Source organism: Cornus florida, unplaced genomic scaffold, assembly GCF_030987335.1.
Source record: "Cornus florida cultivar Cherokee Brave unplaced genomic scaffold, ASM3098733v1 CherokeeBrave_3.0.0_Hap2_Chr02, whole genome shotgun sequence".
Lineage (NCBI taxonomy): Eukaryota > Viridiplantae > Streptophyta > Magnoliopsida > Cornales > Cornaceae > Cornus > Cornus florida.
In genome coordinates this window covers 5177713-5198685 of record NW_026775572.1, presented here as the reverse complement: position 1 = coordinate 5198685, position 20973 = coordinate 5177713, and the positions used below count along the sequence as shown (strand labels likewise).

At 35.4% G+C, this 20973-nt stretch overlaps 1 protein-coding gene across 3 annotated transcripts; it reads left to right on the top strand.

Annotated features, from left to right (window-relative positions):
* The first annotated feature begins 1859 nt into the window (after window positions 1-1859).
* On the top strand, window positions 1860-20932 carry LOC132293261 (probable UDP-N-acetylglucosamine--peptide N-acetylglucosaminyltransferase SPINDLY). Of its 3 annotated transcripts, none has more exons than XM_059790657.1 (19): window positions 1860-2174; window positions 2441-2543; window positions 2848-3284; window positions 5215-5376; window positions 5484-5659; window positions 5761-5836; window positions 6351-6479; window positions 6759-6878; window positions 6981-7049; window positions 7140-7221; window positions 7948-8042; window positions 9901-9965; window positions 13975-14173; window positions 14307-14501; window positions 15388-15482; window positions 15593-15728; window positions 15837-16054; window positions 16810-16937; window positions 20012-20932. In XM_059790657.1, the coding sequence occupies exons 3-19, from the start codon at window positions 2874-2876 to the stop codon at window positions 20443-20445; spliced, it is 2790 nt and encodes a 929-aa protein (XP_059646640.1). In that variant the 5' UTR covers window positions 1860-2174; window positions 2441-2543; window positions 2848-2873; the 3' UTR covers window positions 20446-20932. The 3 variants fall into 3 exon arrangements, with proteins under 3 accessions (XP_059646640.1, XP_059646638.1, XP_059646637.1); XM_059790655.1 differs by having other exon boundaries at window positions 2434-2543; XM_059790654.1 differs by lacking the exon at window positions 2441-2543.
* Window positions 20933-20973: the final 41 nt, after the last annotated feature.

The following is a 20973-nucleotide window of genomic DNA, read 5'->3' as shown; positions in this document are numbered from 1 at the left end:
TACCAAAGGCTACCATATTTTTTTGTCAGAATAAATAAAAATGACAATCTTGGTTTTCGAATCAACTATGTTCTTCGGCTCATAAACGAAAAATGTTTAAAAACCAAAGCCAAGAAACAAATTAAGAATCAGATCAAAAAACAACACATATGATCAAAAATGTTGTAATAAGATTCTTAAAGAAGATTGGAAAATAGGATGCAGAATCGACCGACCCTATCAAAGAAAATCCTTTTGTAAAAAACGATTTAAATGGAAAAAATGGAAGCCTGGTAAAAAAACGAGTTCAAAAGAAAAAGAAGTATATTAAAAGAATTACTTCAAAATTTAAAACCCCTGCAGAAAAAAAAAAAAAAAGTTGCAAATGTTATATTTGTCACAAAAAAGGTCATATAGCACCTAATTGCCCAAAAAAAGGTAAAGAAACAACCAAGATGATAAAGATGATCAACGAAAAAGATCTTTGTGTCATCTATGGTGATGAGCTATCTGACACTAACACTATTCTATATGAAATAGATACCGAAGAAGAATCCAGTAAGGAACAAATATTCATGTTACAATTTAATTCTCATCCTGATGAGTCCTCTAGAATGGTTAATTCCACCAATTGAGCCATGTTATTGTGTTAGCACCATGTGATACCATCGAGAGATGCTATCATCCACCATGACATCTAAAAAAAAATTCCACCATGGCATCTTTTGTTACATTGACGTATGTCAAGTTATTTTCCAACTGTACGTATAAAATGCTACAGTGATTATATTTATTTAAGAAATAATATTATAGTATAAATGATTGATGTAATTACGTCACATGTTATTTACTTTCTCAAATTTGTTTCCGGGTGAATGATAAATTAGCTCAAAAGTGAGGTATTTGATAAACCTACAGAGGTTTGCAATATGTAGGAAATGCTTGTCCCGCATGGAAAAAAATGTTGAAACTATTTTGAGTTTAAATAAGTCAAGTATGAGATTTGGGTTTGCGCCCAAGGGCACCTAAGTTTTTAAGAGTGGGACGACCTAGGCAAGTTTGGATCCAAACCATCTACAGCGCGCGTCTTGCCCGATCCAGCTTCGGCTTTTGATCATGTTCTTTTATTTTATAGTTTTTATTTTTTTATTTTTTTTATTATATTAAACTTTATAGTTTACATAATATTTAAATAAATAATACCATAGTAAATGGTATACTTAGACCATATTTTGAACTACACAAATATCATTACAAATACAAAAGTTGTTTTTAATAGTGAATGAATCTCATGACAACATTGGAACTCTCTGGATAAAATATGTCTTGGCTAGATTATTATTATTATAATTATTTTTGTGTTAATATATTTATTTAAAATCATGCCAAACAACAAATAGGTATAATATTTCTTTTTTTATTTAATTTAAAGAAAAAAATTCGTTAACAAATGAACCTAGATAAAAAAAAGATAATTCCACACTTTTTGTTTTCGTACCCGTGTTTTGACGTATTTTTATTTATCAGGTAAAATATTTTTTAATGTTTTGACGTATTTTTATTTATCAGGTAAAATATTTTTTAAAGGTGTAGATTGGGGGTCCATCCAGTAAACTTTCAAAAATTAATAATTAAATTATTTTTATTAAGTTCTATTATTTTACGAACAAATAAATGAAACCTAGAAAAAAATAATTTCACGGACATTTTTTATTTAACATACTAGATAAATTTCATTCGTAATATTCCAAAGGCAGACTTGATGCGCATTTTAATCACGAAGGCGGGATTGCTGGACTAGTGGCAGTAACGAAATATTGTGAAAGAACAAGGGTCAATACACTGAGACCGTTCCTATATGCTCTGCCATTGTGGCAAACGGACGAACACCAGGGGCACCGGGGCTGCTTGGGAGACATCAAAACCAGAGTGTCGGAGAGAGAGGCGGGACTACCCACTCCAAACCATCCAAAACCCCCCTACACTCTCCCCTACTCTCTCTTTCTCCTCCCTCAGCTCACTTTCTCTCTCTATATCGCCTTACTTATCAACCAAGTCTATCCCATCGTCGCTCATTCTCTCTCCATACGCACCCATACATATAAACACATCCTCAGATCACTCTCTCCCTTTATCTACTATGCGCCACTCTTGGCAGGGTTAGCAGAAGCATCGCAGTCTCGTCGAACTTGAATGTAAGCTTCTTCGTTCCTATTATCTTTATTTTTTTATATTCCCTAATTTGTTGATCTTTGTTTTCTTGATTGGCAACGGATTATGTATTCGTTTTTACTTTGATTGCATGGCGTTTGTTATAGAGCGCTAATTTCTACTTTGATCTTTGTTTTCTTTATTGCTAAAGGTTTTGATGCTAGATTAGTAGTTTCGGGTAGGCATTAGGGTTTGTTCCCAAATTTGGTTTCAATGCTTAAGTAATTGGATGCTACTGTCTAGATTGAAGGACACGGCTTGACGGAATAGTTACTGTGATCAGTCATCCGGGTTTGAAGTTGAATTGTTTGTTGAAGATTTGTAGATATTTTGAAGCCAGAATTCTTCAATTGGTATATTTTCTTAATTGCGGTATCCATTCAGTTTGGCACATTCAAATAGTCGCAGTCGTGATGCATAACTGAGTTATAGTAAAGACTATAATTTGGAATCACCGGAATCTTTAGGTTAGGAATTATTTATTTAATACTAAACTACTATATATTTCTTATGTGGAATAAAATGTGTGGGGAAATGGAGAAAATTGGTTGACGTGGCAACATAGACATACACTTGCACATACACACATATAGACAAAAATTCATTTTCTGGTTGGATACGAACTTGCAGTTTCTTACCTTGATAACTTTGGTGCAGGAAAGTAAGTTTCTATATATAACCAGATGGCGTGGACAGAAAAGGATGTTGGTGATGGGAAGGAGAGGGATCGGATTGGAGATAATGGATTCTTGAAAGAAGTGCAGCCTGTTTCAGGAACTAGTGGCTCTTTGGGCTGCATTAATCATGTACAGAAGAGTTCTGATGGGAAAGATGCTCTCTCTTATGCCAACATTCTTCGCTCCAGGAACAAATTTGTCGACGCTGTTGCTCTTTATGAGAATATATTGGAGAAGGATAGTGGAAATGTTGAAGCTCACATTGGCAAAGGGATTTGTCTGCAGATGCAGAATATGGGAAGGCTTGCTTTTGAGAGTTTTGCGGAAGCCATTAAATTGGACCCACAAAATGCATGTGCTCTCACCCATTGCGGTATTTTTTACAAAGATGAGGGTCGCTTGGTAGAAGCTGCTGAGGTATGCTCGTGACAATCATATTACAGTTATCATGTCAAGGGGTATTAATACGGTGGCTATCTTATTAAGCTGCCTTACTGATGTTTAACCCAAACATCACTTCTCCATGATTTACCTTTTGTTGCTGATTATAAATCCAATCAACAGTGTGGTCTTTATTTATTTATTATTATTATTATAAGTTGTACTGCATTTGTTATGTGAAATATACTTGCATAGCTCTATTTGTGCTAGCAGCTTTACAAAATTGTTTTTTTATATAAAATACTTGCATCCCTTAACCATTATCACCAGGTACTTATTACTACTGTATTTATTACAAGCACTTACTACGGGGAGGGCAGAAGATATAACCAATTTTGTATGACAATAACACATGCATCAATTTTTTATGCCCCCTGGTTTTCTTCCCTATTCATCCTTTTCCAACTTGTGTCGATATAGATTTGTGGTTTTCATTTATCGTGCTCAGGTTAGTTGTGCCAAGACAATTAGGTTGACTCAAACTCTGCCATTCAGTAGGACTAAGCCATGCTTCATTTATTGCCGGCAACCCCGCAGGCCATGGTATCTAGAATGGCAAATTGGACAAACACAACTGGAGGTTGGAACTGAGATTACTGGTGTTTCTGACTAGCAGATGCAAACCACTAGTTTAATTTTTATTTGGAGCACAGCATACCAGAGAGAAAACAATGGTTCCTGTTTCCCGATGTTGTATTGGTTTAGAAAAGCAAGGAGCATTTGATCTGATAGATTTTCTCTGTTCGATCTGTCATTCTATCTTTTCATATCATCATATATTCAACTTAGATATTGGCTAAAAGGTTAAACCACAAATTTGTACATGACTGCAGTCAATAAGTTGAGATTCGGGTTCCACATGGTAGCCACAAGATTCCTGTGATGGGAGTCCAGAGAAATCCTTGTAAAACAGTGAATCGGGGTTACAATAACTCAAATGCTCTTAATAAGAGCAACAACAATTACTTATTAAAATAGAATACAATAGCAGTGTGGTATATAATTTATCAGGGTGCAGCAAGGATTGTGTGGGAGAGAGATCTTTCATCATTCCCACTCGTTCTTGGGCAAAAGAGGACTTGAGCAACGCCAAGTATGAAGCGTATTGGATAGGAATGTGAATGACTAGAAGAATCTACTTCCAGGTTTCAATGCTTTAAGGGTTAGTAGATTATTACATTTTCAGTCAGCAAATATGGGGAAGCTGCAATGTACACCCTGGCTAATAATTTTTACTTTTTCAATATATATATGCACATACATGTATACATGTCAATGTGCATGCCACTTCCAAACACTAATTCTTTTTCTGGTAAAATCCATACACCACTTCTGTTGAAATACACTACAATTTATGTTAGATAGACAAAATATATAAGCCTTTTCCAACTACTAATTTTTAATCTCAAATCTTCTTTTTAGCTTATATGCATTGCTGTGATGTGCAAATATTTTTCTCAGATGTTTAATTTGGGCCCCCGAGTCCAATGATGACGTGGATGGTCTTGGGCCAGGCATGAGCTTCCGTCTTAAGTTTTTAACTTTCAGCTGTGCTGGTTAGTCTCAGCCCAACGTGTCTGCCCATGTTGTATCCCTAGCTGTAATGTATTGTGCATGTCTTGGATAAACAGTCTTGTACTTTTGTTATTTTTCCAAATATATCATTCTTTTTTTCTTTTCTTTTTTTCGCCATCCGGATAGTTCAGTCTTGCTTGGTCATAAATGAAGGTTTCTTCCCAGTTTGAGTCTCTTTGTTCCATGTGCACTGTTTCATGTTATTACAATTCTCGATCTTCTATTTGCTATTCAGTTGAACGCTTTTAATATTGATCTCCAGTTCTATTCCAGCTGGCAAATTTTATTTGTGAAGTGTGCTATCACATTCAATCAACTTTACTTGATGCAGTCATATCAGAAGGCTCTGAAAGCAGACAATTCATACAAACCAGCAGCGGAAAGCCTGGCGATTGTCCTAACAGATCTTGGAACCAGTTTGAAGCTGGCTGGAAACACTCAGGAGGGAATTCAGAAGTATTATGAAGCTATCAAAATTGATCCACATTATGCTGTAATTTTATGATTTTCTGGTTTCTGCTTCCTGATGCAAGCTTTCGGCCTACTTTATGTCAACTTCGTAGAAGTTTGAATTCTGATGCATTCAGTTTGTACATGCAGCCTGCATATTATAACCTTGGTGTTGTTTATTCTGAAATGATGCAATACGACATGGCCTTTAATTGCTATGAGAAGGCTGCACTGGAGCGGCCCATGTATGCTGAAGCATATTGCAACATGGGTGTCATCTATAAGAACCGGGGAGAGTTGGAGTCAGCTATTGCCTGTTATGAGAGGTAGTTTGGTTTGCATGCATCAATATTTGTTACTTAGTGCATCTAGTTGGGAGCTTTCCATCTGATGATTGTGTGTGTGTTCTGTTGCTATGTTATCTCAGGTGCCTGGCTGTGTCTCCAAACTTTGAGATTGCAAAGAATAACATGGCAATTGCCTTGACAGATTTAGGCACGAAGGTGAGCTGAGGCAGCTTTTAGCCTGTGAACTCATGTTTGTGTACTCGGGCGGTGTTTGATAAAAGTAAAAATTAAGTCCTGAAAATTTAAGCAGTGATTGTAAATAGAGATTATTATTATTATTTTTTTAAATTTTTTTTTTTTTTTTTCCCGATTTAAAGTATTTAGCGTTTATTTGAAGTCACTATCACTTAAAATTTTACCCATTTTAATTGGCACTTTTTTTTTTTTTTTTTTTTTTTAAAATTTTAAAGTGATACTCAAATTGCGTTATTAAGCGCACATAATTGGTTAAGCACTTAATTAATTCTGTGCTGAATATGTTATTAAACAATACTTTAATCTGCATTACGTAGTCAAGGATTCAAGGTTTTATAATCTACTGAAGGTTGCATTCTCTCGAGAATTTTAGTGTTAGCTTTGATTTTGTGACTGGGTGCAGAATTATGGTCTGCCACTATTGTGGTTGGAATTCTTCTATATCGTGATTATTAATTTATGATACTTTATTCAGGTTAAATTGGAGGGAGACATCAACCAAGGTGTTGCGTATTACAAAAAAGCTTTGTATTATAATTGGCACTATGCTGATGCCATGTACAATCTAGGGGTTGCATATGGTGAAATGCTGAAGTTTGACATGGTAAATGAGAATTTTGTTCTCTCTCTATCTCTAAATGTATATACATATATATATGCATCTATCTCTTTGATGTGGTGTTTCTCTCGTCATATAGGAGCCTGCAAATGAAAGAAATCAATATTATTGAATAATGTCTTTAGAAGGAATATATATATATATATATATTTTTTGTCTTTTTCTCCATAACAAAGTATTCTATTTTTCCTAGTTTATTAGTTGATTTGCTTCTAAAATTTGGACCTTAAGAAAAATTTGTGCAACAAATTATTATTTGTGCAGGCAATTGTGTTTTATGAACTTGCTTTCCACTTCAATCCCAATTGTGCGGAGGCATGCAACAATTTAGGAGTTATATACAAAGACCGAGACAACCTCGATAAAGCGGTGGATTGTTATCAGGCAATTTTGATGCTTGTGCATGATTTTAAGTCTCGTCATCAATTACATGCCATTATTATTATTATTGTTGTTGTTGTTGTTGTTGTTGTTTGTTTTTTGCAGTTGGCTTTATCGATCAAACCAAACTTCTCACAGTCCTTAAACAATCTTGGTGTTGTCTACACTGTCCAGGTTCAGTATCTATAGTTCACTTGAATTTTGAATGATCACTGATTCACTGTGTCTGAGAAAGTTGGTGACTATATTCTTTATTATTAACAGGGAAAAATGGATGCAGCTGCAAGCATGATCGAGAAAGCTATTGTCGCAAACCCCACGTATGCAGAAGCATATAATAACTTAGGTCTCTTTCTTTCACTTCCTTTTTCGTTCCCCTAGCCTTCACACATGTTTGTGAGGTTGAGCAACTGTGCATGTCGTGTTTCTGCATTGCTGCTATTGTTGTTATTATCAGTCAACATTCAAGACTAGTGAAAATAAGTTCTCATTTGACACTAAATTTACTGATTTTATATTTACTGAGGTTGTTGTAATGCTTGTTGAACATGTCAGAGTTGTTTTTGTAGAGTAGTTTGGTATGGTTCTTTTGGAACTGAATGGTATTATGACACTGAAAAATACAAGATTCTACAGTATAGAAATCTAAAGAGTAAGAGAATTGGTTTCTTTGAAGTGAGCATTACTATTCCTGAGAATGTGAGTTTAACTTCTCTATTGCATGACCACAGGCAAGAGCTCTCATTTGCTTGTGATTTGTAGTAAGTTAGGTAGGGGTGGCAAACAAATGGTTGGAATATGACATACTCTTGCCTGAGGTTTTAGTTCATCAGGGATTATTTAAGGTGTTTAGAGTTGTGTATTATTTCTTCTGCAGTTTTTGTTTTCTTTTCATTTTGTAAACTCAAGCTGCATGATCTTCTAATTCTGTCTAATGGCGACTTGTAGTTTTTTTGAGTTTATGAACTCGGACATTCTTAGGTTTGCACACAAGTTCTGAAAAAGGCACACACACACACACACACACACCTTCTCTCTAGTCAATTCCTTTCTTAAAATTCTTCATTTGTAGGGGTTCTTTACAGAGATGCTGGCAACATATCTCTGGCTATTGAAGCATATGAGCAATGCCTTAAGATAGATCCTGATTCTCGTAATGCAGGCCAGGTATTGTTGCTCTTTTTCATTTACTTGTGTGAATGTTAAGTTCTGTCATGCATCAGTCTTTAAACCTTATTTTACATGAAAAGTTGCTTGAAGTGGTCTGTTATGCTGTGGTTATTACCATCTACATAGGTAATAATTTATATTTTCACTTAAATTGGGATGGATCATGGGAGGTGTCATTGCAGTTCAATTTGACAATTTCGGCCATTGACTCGTGCTAAAACCACTAACGAAGTGTTAAAATCTGAAATCAATAGATTCAAATATTATATGTTGTGACTGAAAACTTATGAAAAAGGGAAGACTGAGAATTGAAACAAGCGTGCAACAAAGACTAAGAATTATTTAGTAACTGAGTTACTGACATTGAATTAAGTGTGCAACGAAGGCTAAGAATTGTTTAATAAGTAAACATTGAATAAATTGTGCAACAATTCGCAGCGCACTCCTATTGTCTCAACAAAGCATGGAACAAGTGTGCAACAATGGCTAAGAATTGTTCAATGATTAACATTGAAATAAGCGTGCAACAAAGATAAAGAATTGCAGCAGTTAGGAAGACTGAGGGTGATATTGGGGGAATAAAGAAGACCATAATTAATGTGGGTTGAGATGGTAAGGAAAGACATGAACTTTTGTGGTTCAACTGATGCCATTTTCTCCGATAGTGTGGACAACACATGAATTATGTATATAGGGACAAGACTTTGCTGAGTCGAGTTTAACTAAACTTGAAATCAGCCTTCATTCAAAATAAATATGAGAAGTAATACAAGCTTTATTGAGGATGTCATGAAGAGATAATTCATTGTTGATGTGATGCATGCATTTGAGCCATTTGGAAAGGCCCAAAAGATTGTGAGAATGTGGATTACACAGTATATGCTTTTTAGATTTGAATTTGAAAAATGTAAAGGAAGTTAATGGAAATTAATAGAATAATAGAAAAGGGTAATCTGTACTAGTGATTTTAACTCGTGAATCAATAACGCGTGAGAGAATTAATTTTGTCAAATCCTAGATTCAGAAGTTCGACTCTGGATGAGAACTGGCAATAGTTTGCACATAGACCCCCTTCGGATGTAACAATAACTGGGGTCATTCTTGACTCTTGAGATTTTGGGTCAAAGTTTACAATTGATTACCTTATGAGTGATTATCTGAATGTCTTCTTTGTTTTCCTTTGTGGTAGGTACAATGGGACTTAAGCTTACCAGTATATTTTGATGTGTGTTTGGTGATTTTTTAGTACTTAAACATGTGAACACCCACCTTGTGACAATTGGGACTTGAATCCTCAACTTCCTCTTTGGAAGGTGGATGAGATGCAACTCAAGCTAACCTTCAGTGATTTAGCTTGGTCTGCATCTGCTGGAGCTGCACCTTGATTGATTTTAATAATCATTGCATGCTAGTGATTTTGTTCCTGTTTTCGTATTTTGCAAGTTGCAGAGGCCTTTTTTTAGCTGTTCCCTTTAAATTTAAATGAAAAAAGATACACATTTCTTTTTGAGAAAATTCTAATATGTTGTTCAAAATTTTTCCTTGTGATGTTCTTACTGGTAATGAAATGCTAACTATTATGTTTAAAGTAGGGAGTTAGTGTTCATCATCGTGCAGTTATCTGCTTTTAAATCAGATTCTCACAATGTAGGGATTTAATGGAAACTTTAGTTTTTACTGTTTAAATACTCTTCACTTGTTAAGGTTGTTATAATTATTCATAGTTTATTTTGATTTAATACATCTAATGTAGGAGGAGAACTTTTCTGATGTTATCCTATTCTTTGTGCTTGTTGAGCACGATTAACAGTTTTTTTTAATCTCTTATGATGTTTTTATTGACCATTTATTGCAGAATCGTTTGCTTGCAATGAACTATATAAATGAGGGAACTGATGACAAACTATTCGAGGCTCACAGGTTCAGTTAACTGCTAGCTATGCGGCATGCATATTGTTTTTATGTATTGGATAAAGAGCTTTTTATAATGCAATAGAATGTTTACTAAGGAAACAGCTCCCAGTGGGGTTATTCTGGTTTCATATTTTTTTAAAATTTTTTTTAATTTTTTAATTTTTTTAACTTTTTATGGGGGGTGGAGGGGGAGGGTTGAGAATCACTTGAATAGGAAGTATGAGCTCTATCATCAGGATTACTGTCTGTTGATAACGTTATCCTATTTTTTGTATTAACCTCCCAGTTTACCTTTTGAATGCTTTCTTAACAGAAAGTCAGAAACCAACAGAACTATGCGTCATGAAGGCCAACTTCTATTCTTGCATTCTATTTTTCCTATTTTTTGGTAAAAGGTCATTTGAATCATTACATTTTCTTCTAGGATTCTTTTGAATGTCATAGAATAAGCAAGGTGAGAACATCTTATTGGATGTAATCCTTATAACAAGAGACCTGCTTTCTCATGGAGGCTAACTTAGGCAATATGAATGGCTAACTGAAATAAATAAAAAGATGCACACCCTCTTCAATAACAACCCATGTAGATACTTAAAATTCTTCTTTTTCTCTAGGGAAGAATTCATCTTTTTTTTTGCTTTTTTTCAATTACGCTTATGATATTATAATTCATCAAACAATTGCAGTTTGCATATTTTTTTTACTCAATCACTCCAACTTAAATGTCAACCTCATACATGATTGACACACTTAAGCAGCATGCTATGCCACTCTTACCTACTTTTTAAAAGTCAATTCTATATAGTCTTCCAGTTCTTTCCAGTTTGAAAAGGATGCCATGGTACACCGGCCCCTTTCTGAGGTCTCAATACCGCCTGATTTTAAAATTCAAAATATTTCCTTCTTAAAGTTATCTGAACTATTCTTTCATACATGAGCTTGGGCAGATAATATGAGTATTTGAATAGCCTTGTGTTTGGTTTACTCAAAATTGGATTCAGGAATGCTCATTTTACTACTCCTTAACTTCCAAGGCCAAATTGCAACACAAATTTCCGTTTTTAACCTTCTTAATCTTAAATTATCTGAATTCATTTTTAAATATGAGGTTTTTCTTAAGCTCACGTATCTTACAAGAAAAGTACCATTGGAAAATTTAATTTACTTGGGAGCAAAGTATGCATGCTAGTCATAAAAATACACAAGCTAATGGGTTTTGAAAATTGTTTTAAAAAGGATCATGTCTCTAAAAAGGGGGTCCCATGTTAGAGATTGGAAACTTTAAAGTAAGTATTGTGCAGAAAGTGGATTATCAGCTAACCGGTCTTTATTTTTTATTTTAATTTAAAGGCTTTAATAAGATTGTGGATTTTATAAAGGATTTATTTTCTATTCACTTCTCTTTTTCACCTCCTCTGTGTATAACTATATTTATTGTGTTTCTGAGAGAGATATATGAAGAGATGGCAGTGTGGTTCATGGTACAAGAATCTGCTGTGAAGAAGATTAACGTAGTATGCTGATTGTGGCTTGTATTATGAACCTGGCCGGTACTTCAAATGTCTCAGGACTTATGAAATATGCAAAGTCCATTCTTACAACCTTTTGGGACCATAATAACCACCATATTGAAGCTGTCATTGTTGGCGGCTCTTTCTCTAGGTAATTCACTCTCGTGACAGGTGGCCTTCAATTTATGCAGTGATTTGAGTAGCCCTTTTCTAAGTTGTGTTACGCTTGGCAGCTCTCACTCTAGGTAGATTCACTATAGCGGTGGGTAGTCCTTTATTTTTCATAGGGACTTGAAGGATGGTAAAACAAGTATCTTATCCCATGGAATACTAAAATGCATATTATAATCCTAGTAATAAAGAGAAACAAAAACAAAATGGTCACTCTAAAAGAATATTCAAGCTAGTCAATAGTTGGTAAAAGTCGTCTACTAAATTTGGTTCTACAACTTTGCACTTAGGGCCACAATACCTGAAATTTTTGTTATCTAAACTCAAGACTGATTTTTTTTTTTTGATAAGTCTAAACTAAAGACTGATAGTATACGTAAATAAAAGACATTGATGTTAAAAAATGTATTAGGCCTTGAAATCTGATTTTAGGGCTTACAGCAAATGCGAGAGAGATGGGGGAAGAGAGAGAGGGGGGTGGGGGATAGCTTTTGCTACCAATGGAAGAGAATGACTACCTTTTTGATGGAGTAGGGAGCGCAAAGTTAGTATTGTCTAATGCTTGGAAAAGAGGGACTACAATCTTGATAACCTCAACTTCCCAACCCTTTACAGCTCAAGAATCTCTGTGTATGATGGCCTGTTCTTCCTGGTTGATGAGGGAAGTATGCCAAAGGTCGCATTGTCTACCATTCAAAAAGATTGTCTATCTTCTTGATGGCCTCAAGTTGCCAAGATTTCACAATTCCAGAATTTCCCAGTCAGACTGTCTGTTTTCTCTGGTTGACGTTAAGAATGCCATTACATCCCTTTACAAATTTCTTTCCAGATTCTATCTTAAAAGAATCAATCAAGCACATTTAATTGTTACTTTATTTAGCAGAATTTGCTAAATTATTGGGGCCACCCACACGTTGAAATTAGAACTGGAAAACTGATGCCTCGAGCGTGAATTATGTTACACTGGATGGAGTGTATATATAATATGCTGTGTACCAATACTTTAAGAATACAGTTCCCTTGACAAACTATACAGAGTCTGGGCTCTGACCAAATTATCATTATGCGCATTTTAAATTGTTTCTTAATTCTGCCGCATTGTCTAAATTCTTGTGGGCCATCTAATATAACAACTGTGCAATTTAACCAAGAACATGGATCGCTTGGTATATTGATCAGAAATGGATACATGGTATGAGATGTACCATGAAAAATTACGAAATCAAGGTGCGCTTTTATAGCTTGCCCAGATTGCTAAATTATTAAACTAATGTAAGTAGTTTTGAATCCGAAACAAATAATCCACAATGTGGTGAGTTTTTTGGCGGGAAGTGGGCACAAGATAATTCCTGGAACTGTTTGCGTCGGCTTTTAAAAGGAAGCAAAAGTTGGGTGGTGATTAACTGGTGGTTGCTGACTTGCTTTGGAACATAAATCTATTAGAGTATTAAATGATTGAGAGTAGTTAGATTTATAGAGAATCTTATATCGACTTCATACTCCCATCTGTTTGCATAGGAGAGGGAGATGATCTTGTTTGATAGAAGAATGGGAATGGGTTTTCTTGGTGAAATCCTTCTACAAGTTTTTTCTTGCTCTCTTCAATAGGCTCTTTCAGTGACAGACGAGTTACAAGTGTCAAATGCTTCTCCATGAATTCAAGGTCAGGAGACGATTTTTTTATTTCAATGTCTTACCATTAAGTGGGATGGTAAAACCTCAAGCATCAACCATGAGGACGCATGTTTGAGACTAATAGCAGGCACTGTGTACAGTATGCCGAAGGTTTAGTTTGTATTAGGTCCGTCCTTCCATGTAGCTTGCTTTTAAAGACATGTTATGTTATACTTCTTCACATTGACTGTTCTGAATCACCCTTCTAAATTATTTCAACGAACCTGATGCTAAACAAATCTTTTTTTTTTCCTAGTTGATACTCGCACACCCACCCTCAAGGAATTGTTTGCACCCAAGAGGAGTTGAATCTTAGACCTGATGCTTCATGAGGCACCAGGACCAAGTGACTTACCCACTTGAGGTTTCTAAACAAATCCTTACATCCTGTTAAATAAAGTTCAAATCCTTATAACTGTTCTTGAGAGTTTTTACGTTAAAAAAATCCTCATGTTAAATGAACCTTGCGGCTGTTCTTGAGAGTTTATTTCCCTTTGTTATTAACATATTTAAATGGATGACCTTTTTTTTTTCTTTTCCAGTTTTGTTCTGTTCCATAATTTAGAATCATGTGAAGTATTACATGCTTGCTATTACCATACGCATCTAAAGCTTTAGTTTCTTTGAGGCTTTCTCTGAGTTGAAATTTATATTTGCAGAGACTGGGGTAGCCGCTTTATGAGGTTATATCCACAATGCACTTCATGGGATAACCCAAAAGATCCAGAGAGACCGCTTGTTATTGGATATGTTTCTCCGGATTATTTTACTCATTCTGTATCATATTTCATTGAAGCACCCCTTGTCTATCATGATTATGCAAATTACAAGGTGGTTGTTTATTCTGCAGTTGTGAAGGTAATAGTGACATTGCTCCCCCTGCCCACATATACCTCGCTTCTGTAGTTTGTGAGTTTGCGCCATACATAGACTTATATCCCTTTGTGGTAATAGGTCCCTAAACATCTATTATCTTCATTTGATGTTACAGGCAGATGCAAAAACTGGCAGATTTAAGGAGAAAGTCCTGAAAAAGGGTGGATTATGGAGAGATATCTATGGTGTTGATGAGAAGAAGGTTGCGAGCATGGTTAGAGAGGATAAGGTTGACATTTTGGTTGAACTTACTGGTCATACTGCTAACAATAAGTTGGGAATGATGGCATGCCGACCTGCACCTCTCCAGGTATGTTAAGACGCTGTGGACGTGAGCTTCTTTATGTAAATACCAAATGGAATCTTCTTTCATAAAGGCTTTTTAAATTTTATTATATCTCTCTCTTGGGGGAGGAGGTCACTGAAAGTTGGTTGTTTCTTTCTAGGTTTTCTTTTATCTCTTCTCTTCTTTTTCTTGTACTTTATTTTTTATTTTTGCATCTGATTAGTTTTTTCCATTTTCGGATTCCCATTGATTGCATTTCCATTTTTTCCTCTTTTTTTTTTACCTTCCCTCCCCGCTCTTCCACCAGCTCAAAAAAAGGAAAAGAGAAATAAAAAAACAAAAAAACAAAGAAAAAGCCTTCAGCCGTCGCCCCTAGGACCCTTGTGATGCACCTGTGTAAATAAATCTGGAGTCATGTTCCTAGCAATAAAATCCAACAAAACGGTCAACCTCTATTTTAAAGAAGAAATTTTTTTCAGCCAGGCAATGTGTTATGATTTTTCGTGAATATTTAAAAATGGATAACGTGTTCATGGTGGGCACGTTATTTTTATAAAATCTTATGTTGAAGAGGAAAAGTATGACTAGGCAATCTGTTCCATAAAACCTCTTCAACTTGGCCATTTCTGTGTTAACACAATTTTAGTTTTCACCAATTTGAGGCCTAGGCAATTATCCTCAGTACATGTGCTTTTTAGTCCATGTTACTCTTCAAACATCTGGCCTTAACTTGGACATGATAACATTCCCTCTTGAGCGCTTCTTTAATGAAATGTTACTTATCAAAAATAAACATATGTAAAACTCATTGCTGAACTCTGGGAGTTACCTGATTGATTTATCAGTAGTCGTCTCTCTACTCGTATGCTTGCTCAAGTTACTGATATTGTTTTGGTTTGCCACTGGATAGGTGACTTGGATTGGCTATCCAAATACAACCGGTTTGCCTACCATTGATTATAGAATCACTGATGAACTGGCTGACCCACAAGATACAAGACAGAAGTAGGTCACATATTCATTTTTTTCTCTGATTAGCATTTTCATGTGTTGGTAATGTGAAGAATTATATCTTATTATTCATTTGTGATGTAAATTTTGTCACTAATGGGCAGGAATGTTGAGGAATTGGTTCGATTACCAGAATGCTTTCTTTGTTATACGCCATCTCCTGAAGCAGGGCCCATATCTCCAACTCCTGCTCTTTCCAATGGCTTTATCACTTTTGGTAGCTTTAACAATTTAGCGAAGGTATTGATCAGGTTGGAATAGGACATAACTTGTGTAATACATCTTGAACCATCACATTCACTGATAAGCTATGATTTCCTCCCATTTCCTTATATTTTCCTTTATCAGATAACACCTAAAGTGCTGCAAGTTTGGGCAAGGATTTTGTGTGCAGTTCCAAACTCTCGGCTTGTTGTGAAGTGTAAGCCTTTTTGTTGTGATAGTGTAAGACAAAGATTTCTTTCAACATTGGAGCAGTTGGGGTTGGAACCACTACGTGTTGATCTTTTGCCTTTGATTCTTCTCAACCATGATCACATGCAAGCATATGCTCTTATGGACATCAGGTAAAACTTAGTGTTCTTTTATTGGTAGATCACTAAGAATTTTTCATTTCTCCAATTCTCATGTGTTTCTGCAACATGGGTCAGGAAACCAACTCTTGTGCTGCTTCTAGTGTCCTTATATTCTCCATGGTTTTTTTGGTGTTCCTAATATTCCCAAATCTCCATGGGTTTGTTTGGTGGTCTTAGAATTCTCTCTCTACCTGACTTTTTCAGAAATTTTCTTCTTTAACTTGTTATAGTTTATTTAAAATGAGTAGCTTTTGGTACATTGGACTTAGAATATTTTTTTGGGGAAAGCGTAGCTTGTCTTTCCTTCTAATATGCTAAGACCCACTCTCATCCAAGGCAGCGCTGTGCATACAGCAAATAAACACATGAATCCAGATCTCCAGCATAATTTGTTTCCCCTTTTGGTTGGGTGCTATGATATCTCATTTTTGGTGAGGATGCTTGGGCTAATATGCAAAATTTTGTTGGGACCATAGAAGGATAAGAAAGATAATTGCTCGAATCTCTCTCTCCGTCTCTCTGTTCTTGAAACTAGCTCATCCACTTTCACACCCAAAAGCCTTTCCTTGATGTTGATTGCATCAATATTTGAAGCATTTGATGCATACAAAGTGTGTTGCTGAAAAGACTGCCAAGATCAACTTGTGCTTTCTTTATTTTCATCCATACTTTTTTCGTCTACTGTATCACTAGCATGTATCCTGTTCTGAGGACATGTCTAATCTATCATTGTTGTTTCTATGTAGCTTGGATACCTTCCCCTATGCAGGAACAACTACAACATGTGAATCTCTGTACATGGGGGTTCCATGTGTCACTATGAGAGGTTCAGTACATGCTCATAATGTTGGCGTGAGCCTTCTCAGCAAAGTTGGTGAGAAACATTCCTTTCTGCCTCCTTAATTGAACTTTTATTCACCATCTTTTGCCCAGGTTATTCATGATTATCATTGCTTTAAATGCTTCATTTTATTACTGTGTGCCATACTCTTTTTTTTTTTTTTTCCTTTTCCCTTTAACGTAGTCAAGAAACTCACACACACACTCTGTCCCTCTGGAGACTTGATTGAAAGGTGAGGAAGTACCACTAAGCTACAACCTTTGGTGGTATGTGTCATACTCGATTTGTCTGTTTTGGTATTGTGTAAAAGTTCATTAAGTGAAGCTTGTATGCTATACATGGTTATTAAAAGAAAGGATTGAACCTCAAGATCAGAGACAATCCAGGATTTAATTTCAAAGAAAGGCATGAAATAAATGCCTCTCTCTGGTGTCTTTCCTTCCATATAACAAGATTGCATAACCCCACCCTTAATATCAAAGCCTGAAAATGCAGATCATTTAAGAACTTTGTAATATTATGGCATTATTATATATGTCCCTGATTGGAGAAAAAAGGACAATTTTGGACTAAGCAAATTTCTCTGATAGTTACAGGACAACAATGGGACAAAATCATTCCATATATTCTGCCTCTACTCTGCACATGTCATACTTGTCAATTATACTATTGATCCACAATGTTATGCTCCTTTGCAAACTTCAGTTTTTCAAATGGTAAAGTTGCATAATCAAGGGCTTGATTACTTGAATGGCTCTTCGTTCCTGTTGAACAGCTTTTTTATTTTCTTTTCTCTAGTTTTTAATTTGGAAAAGGCCTTGAAGAATCCTTAGATCCGATCAACAAATTTAGTCCCAGCTTGGCATCCATCCTGTTTCCCCAAATGTATTCATTTGGAGATTTGCATGAAGATGCAAAGGTGATGGATTCAACAGTATCAATTTATTTAATAGAGATTTGTTTACTGCATTTTTATGCATGGTTTGCGGCCATTTATTGGGCCACTTAGTAGCCTTCTTACCTTTACGTTACTTTTCTTATGACATGGTCTTTTTTTAGGTTTTCTAATTGTCAATTGTATTTTGGGGTTCAAGGGTTCAATGTTATGTTGATAATTGGTGGATTTGGCGCAGTTGTGCATCTGGTTCTATCATGTACATTCCTTTTAGTTGCATGTGTTCTTTCTTTGGTCTTGGTTTTTATTTATCTGCTCTGACTGGTATTTTAGTATGATAACAGCTTGGTGGGTTAGAGTTGTGAATTTCATTCTTATTGATAAGTGAGTCTACCCAGCAAACAATTTTATGAAAGGGCTTCTGCAAACTAATCATTCTGGAACTTTGGTGCTTCCAAACCCTTTAGATTCTTAGAAAAGAGTTCCATACTCCGTATTAGTAAGTTTTATCCAACCTTTTCTTTCATTTCCCCCTTCATTACATTGAACCTTAGCTTCCAAAGCCCGAGACTTTGACATTATATGATAATGTCTGGAATATTGTGTTTCTTATCTGGTGGTACCTAGCCTTCCTAATCCCACTTGGTATAGCATCAATGTTGATTTGGTTAAATAATGTTTGCATCATTTGACTTAGTATAGATGTCTTCTCTCTCATTTAACTTTGGGTCTAGATGTGAGTTATGTCAAAGCTTTGATAAGAGACTTTCAGTTCTCTTGTACTAATTATTTTCCTCTTGTTTCATAGGGTGCATTTTTTAATTGAGAAGCTTTCAAATTGAAGTTTAGCACCATGCCAAAGTTTGTTGTACTGTTTTTGAACTGTTCTAATCTAATGTAATATCTAAGTTTGCAATGTTGTAGTTTCTTCCCTTTTGGTTCTCATCATGTGCTGAAGGCAGCCACTCTTATGTGAATAAAGCTAGGCTTGGTTTGGTCTAATGCACCCCTCTGAATTCACTTTCTGTTAATGGTGTGAAAAACTCTCTCTTTGCCATCGGTTTACCTTAACAATAGATTTTGTATAGGAAAATGTCTTTTTGTGCGATTTTAGAGGGCCGATTTTTTTAGTCAAATGAATAGAATGAGATAAAAAGGAAAATTTGACATTATGTGGATCCCACATGTATCCAAAGGATGAATTTCAGTCAGTTTGTATAGTTGGCTTATGTATCATTACTCTTTTTGTGTATGTATTGTTAATCATTTTACTTCTTCACCTCTTTTTTTTCACAACTGCTGAAATTGATATCAATATTTTTGAGAGGAGGTGACTAAAATTTTTGTTGTTGTAACCAACAACTTGACAACACAATTTTCATGTTAGAACAATGCATATACTTGATTTTTGTTTTTATTTATATTAAAAAAAGGTGATGGAAGGCAGTTATAAATTATATATAATGCCTTTAATATTGTTATTTCTAACTTTTGTGTGTGCACAAGCACTTTCTCATATATGTGTTTTCTCTTTTCTTTTTTCCCCCTGGTTATTCCTTGTGACAGGAGAGCATATTAGCTGTGGCCTCTAATTCATTTTGATTGTAGCTTCATGAATTCTGTTTGCATCCTCTTTGTATTTGTTTCTGCCTTCTTCAAAAGAATTTACTGTGATGTTTCTGAAAATAGAAACCTGTTTTTAGTTATGATTAGCCATAAAGTAAACTTCATAAATGTTGAACTGGTTAAATGTGAATATCAAAGTGCAGATCAATTGTATTGAATTCATAAACATGTGTACTATGTGGACAACATATATTGTCAAGCTAAAATCGAGTTGTATGTTCCCAGAGGGAGGACACATTTCTTTAGGGTGATTTCAATCAAAAAGTTGTCAGTGGTATCAGATTCCAAGCACACCTTTAGTCCTATATATCCTAACTTTTTTTGACATAAACGATAATGTCTCTAATTGATCTTTTCCTGGACAAAATGTTCTATCTTGTGCTCCTCTGCCAGACTTCATAAAAGTATATGCGCATCACAAGTCCAGCCCATTAACAATGCTCGAAGTGTTTGTGCTTCTTTATATGGTAGCTTATTCCTGATTGTGATGTAAATGTTTACAAATAGTTTAGTATTTACAAAGTAACCAAGGGCTGTAGCCTAAAATCCTAATTGATGTGATTTTTTTGTGGATGTTGCTTTACAGGATTGGGATATTTGGTCGCCAAGACTGAAGATGACTACGTACAATTGGCATTGCAATTAGCCTCAGACGTTAATGCTCTCTCAAACTTGAGAATGAGTCTGCGGGATCTCATGTCTAAGTCCCCCCTTTGTGATGGATCAAAATTCATCCTTGGTCTGGAGTCAACATATCGGAATATGTGGCACAGGTACTGTAAAGGTGATGTGCCTTCTTTAAGACGCATTGAAATGATACAGGAGCAGAAGCCACAGCTGGTTGTTCCGGAAGAACCAGCTGTCAAATTCTCTGAGCCAACAAGAATTATAGGATCTGGAGAAGGTTCTGTTGGATCAATCCAGACAAACGGTTTTAATTTGGGCTCACAATCTATGCTGAATTGCACTGCTAATGAAGAAAATGGGATTCAGTTGAATCAGACTACTCAGGGAAGTTGAGATGTAATAAATTTGATCTGATGGGGCATTCATGCAGAATTTTTTGGGCCAGTATAAAAAAATGTGTTGCGCATGTGGAATTAAGCCTCCTGTATCGTATATATTTATTGTGGCTTGATCTGCTTTAGTCTGAGGCTGGAGTTAAACGTAGAGGCAACTATTTGTTGCATAGGGTAATTTTCTGGGAGAAATGTTCGAAGTAGTTGGTACTTCGATTTTATTTGTTCAAGATAGATTTATAGTGTACTAAAATATGGAGGCGATGCTATGGTCTTACCTTGGGTATGTCGTTGCATCTTTTGGCCGGAGATATAGATGTTAGTGTGTTTTTATCATATGTAAGGAGATTTCTCTGAAAATATTGAAAGCTCTTGATTCTGTCAATTTAGGTAGGAAGGGGAGATATGTTGTATATTTTGAATGTGTTTAAACTGATTGAGCTCATCTGCAATGAAATTGATGCTATATGGCAGGTCAAAGGTGTCAATGATGGTGTTTAAAAGTCGTATTTTATATCGTAAGAATTCA

Bases quoted from the DNA above. Each gene is read 5' to 3' on its own strand.
- LOC132293261 (XM_059790654.1), top strand. From the start codon at position 2,874: ATGGCGTGGACAGAAAAGGATGTTGGTGATGGGAAGGAGAGGGATCGG. The intron at 3,285-5,214 runs GTATGCTCGTGA...TACTTGATGCAG, and splicing joins GCTTGGTAGAAGCTGCTGAG to TCATATCAGAAGGCTCTGAA. The intron at 7,050-7,139 runs GTTCAGTATCTA...TATTATTAACAG, and splicing joins GTGTTGTCTACACTGTCCAG to GGAAAAATGGATGCAGCTGC.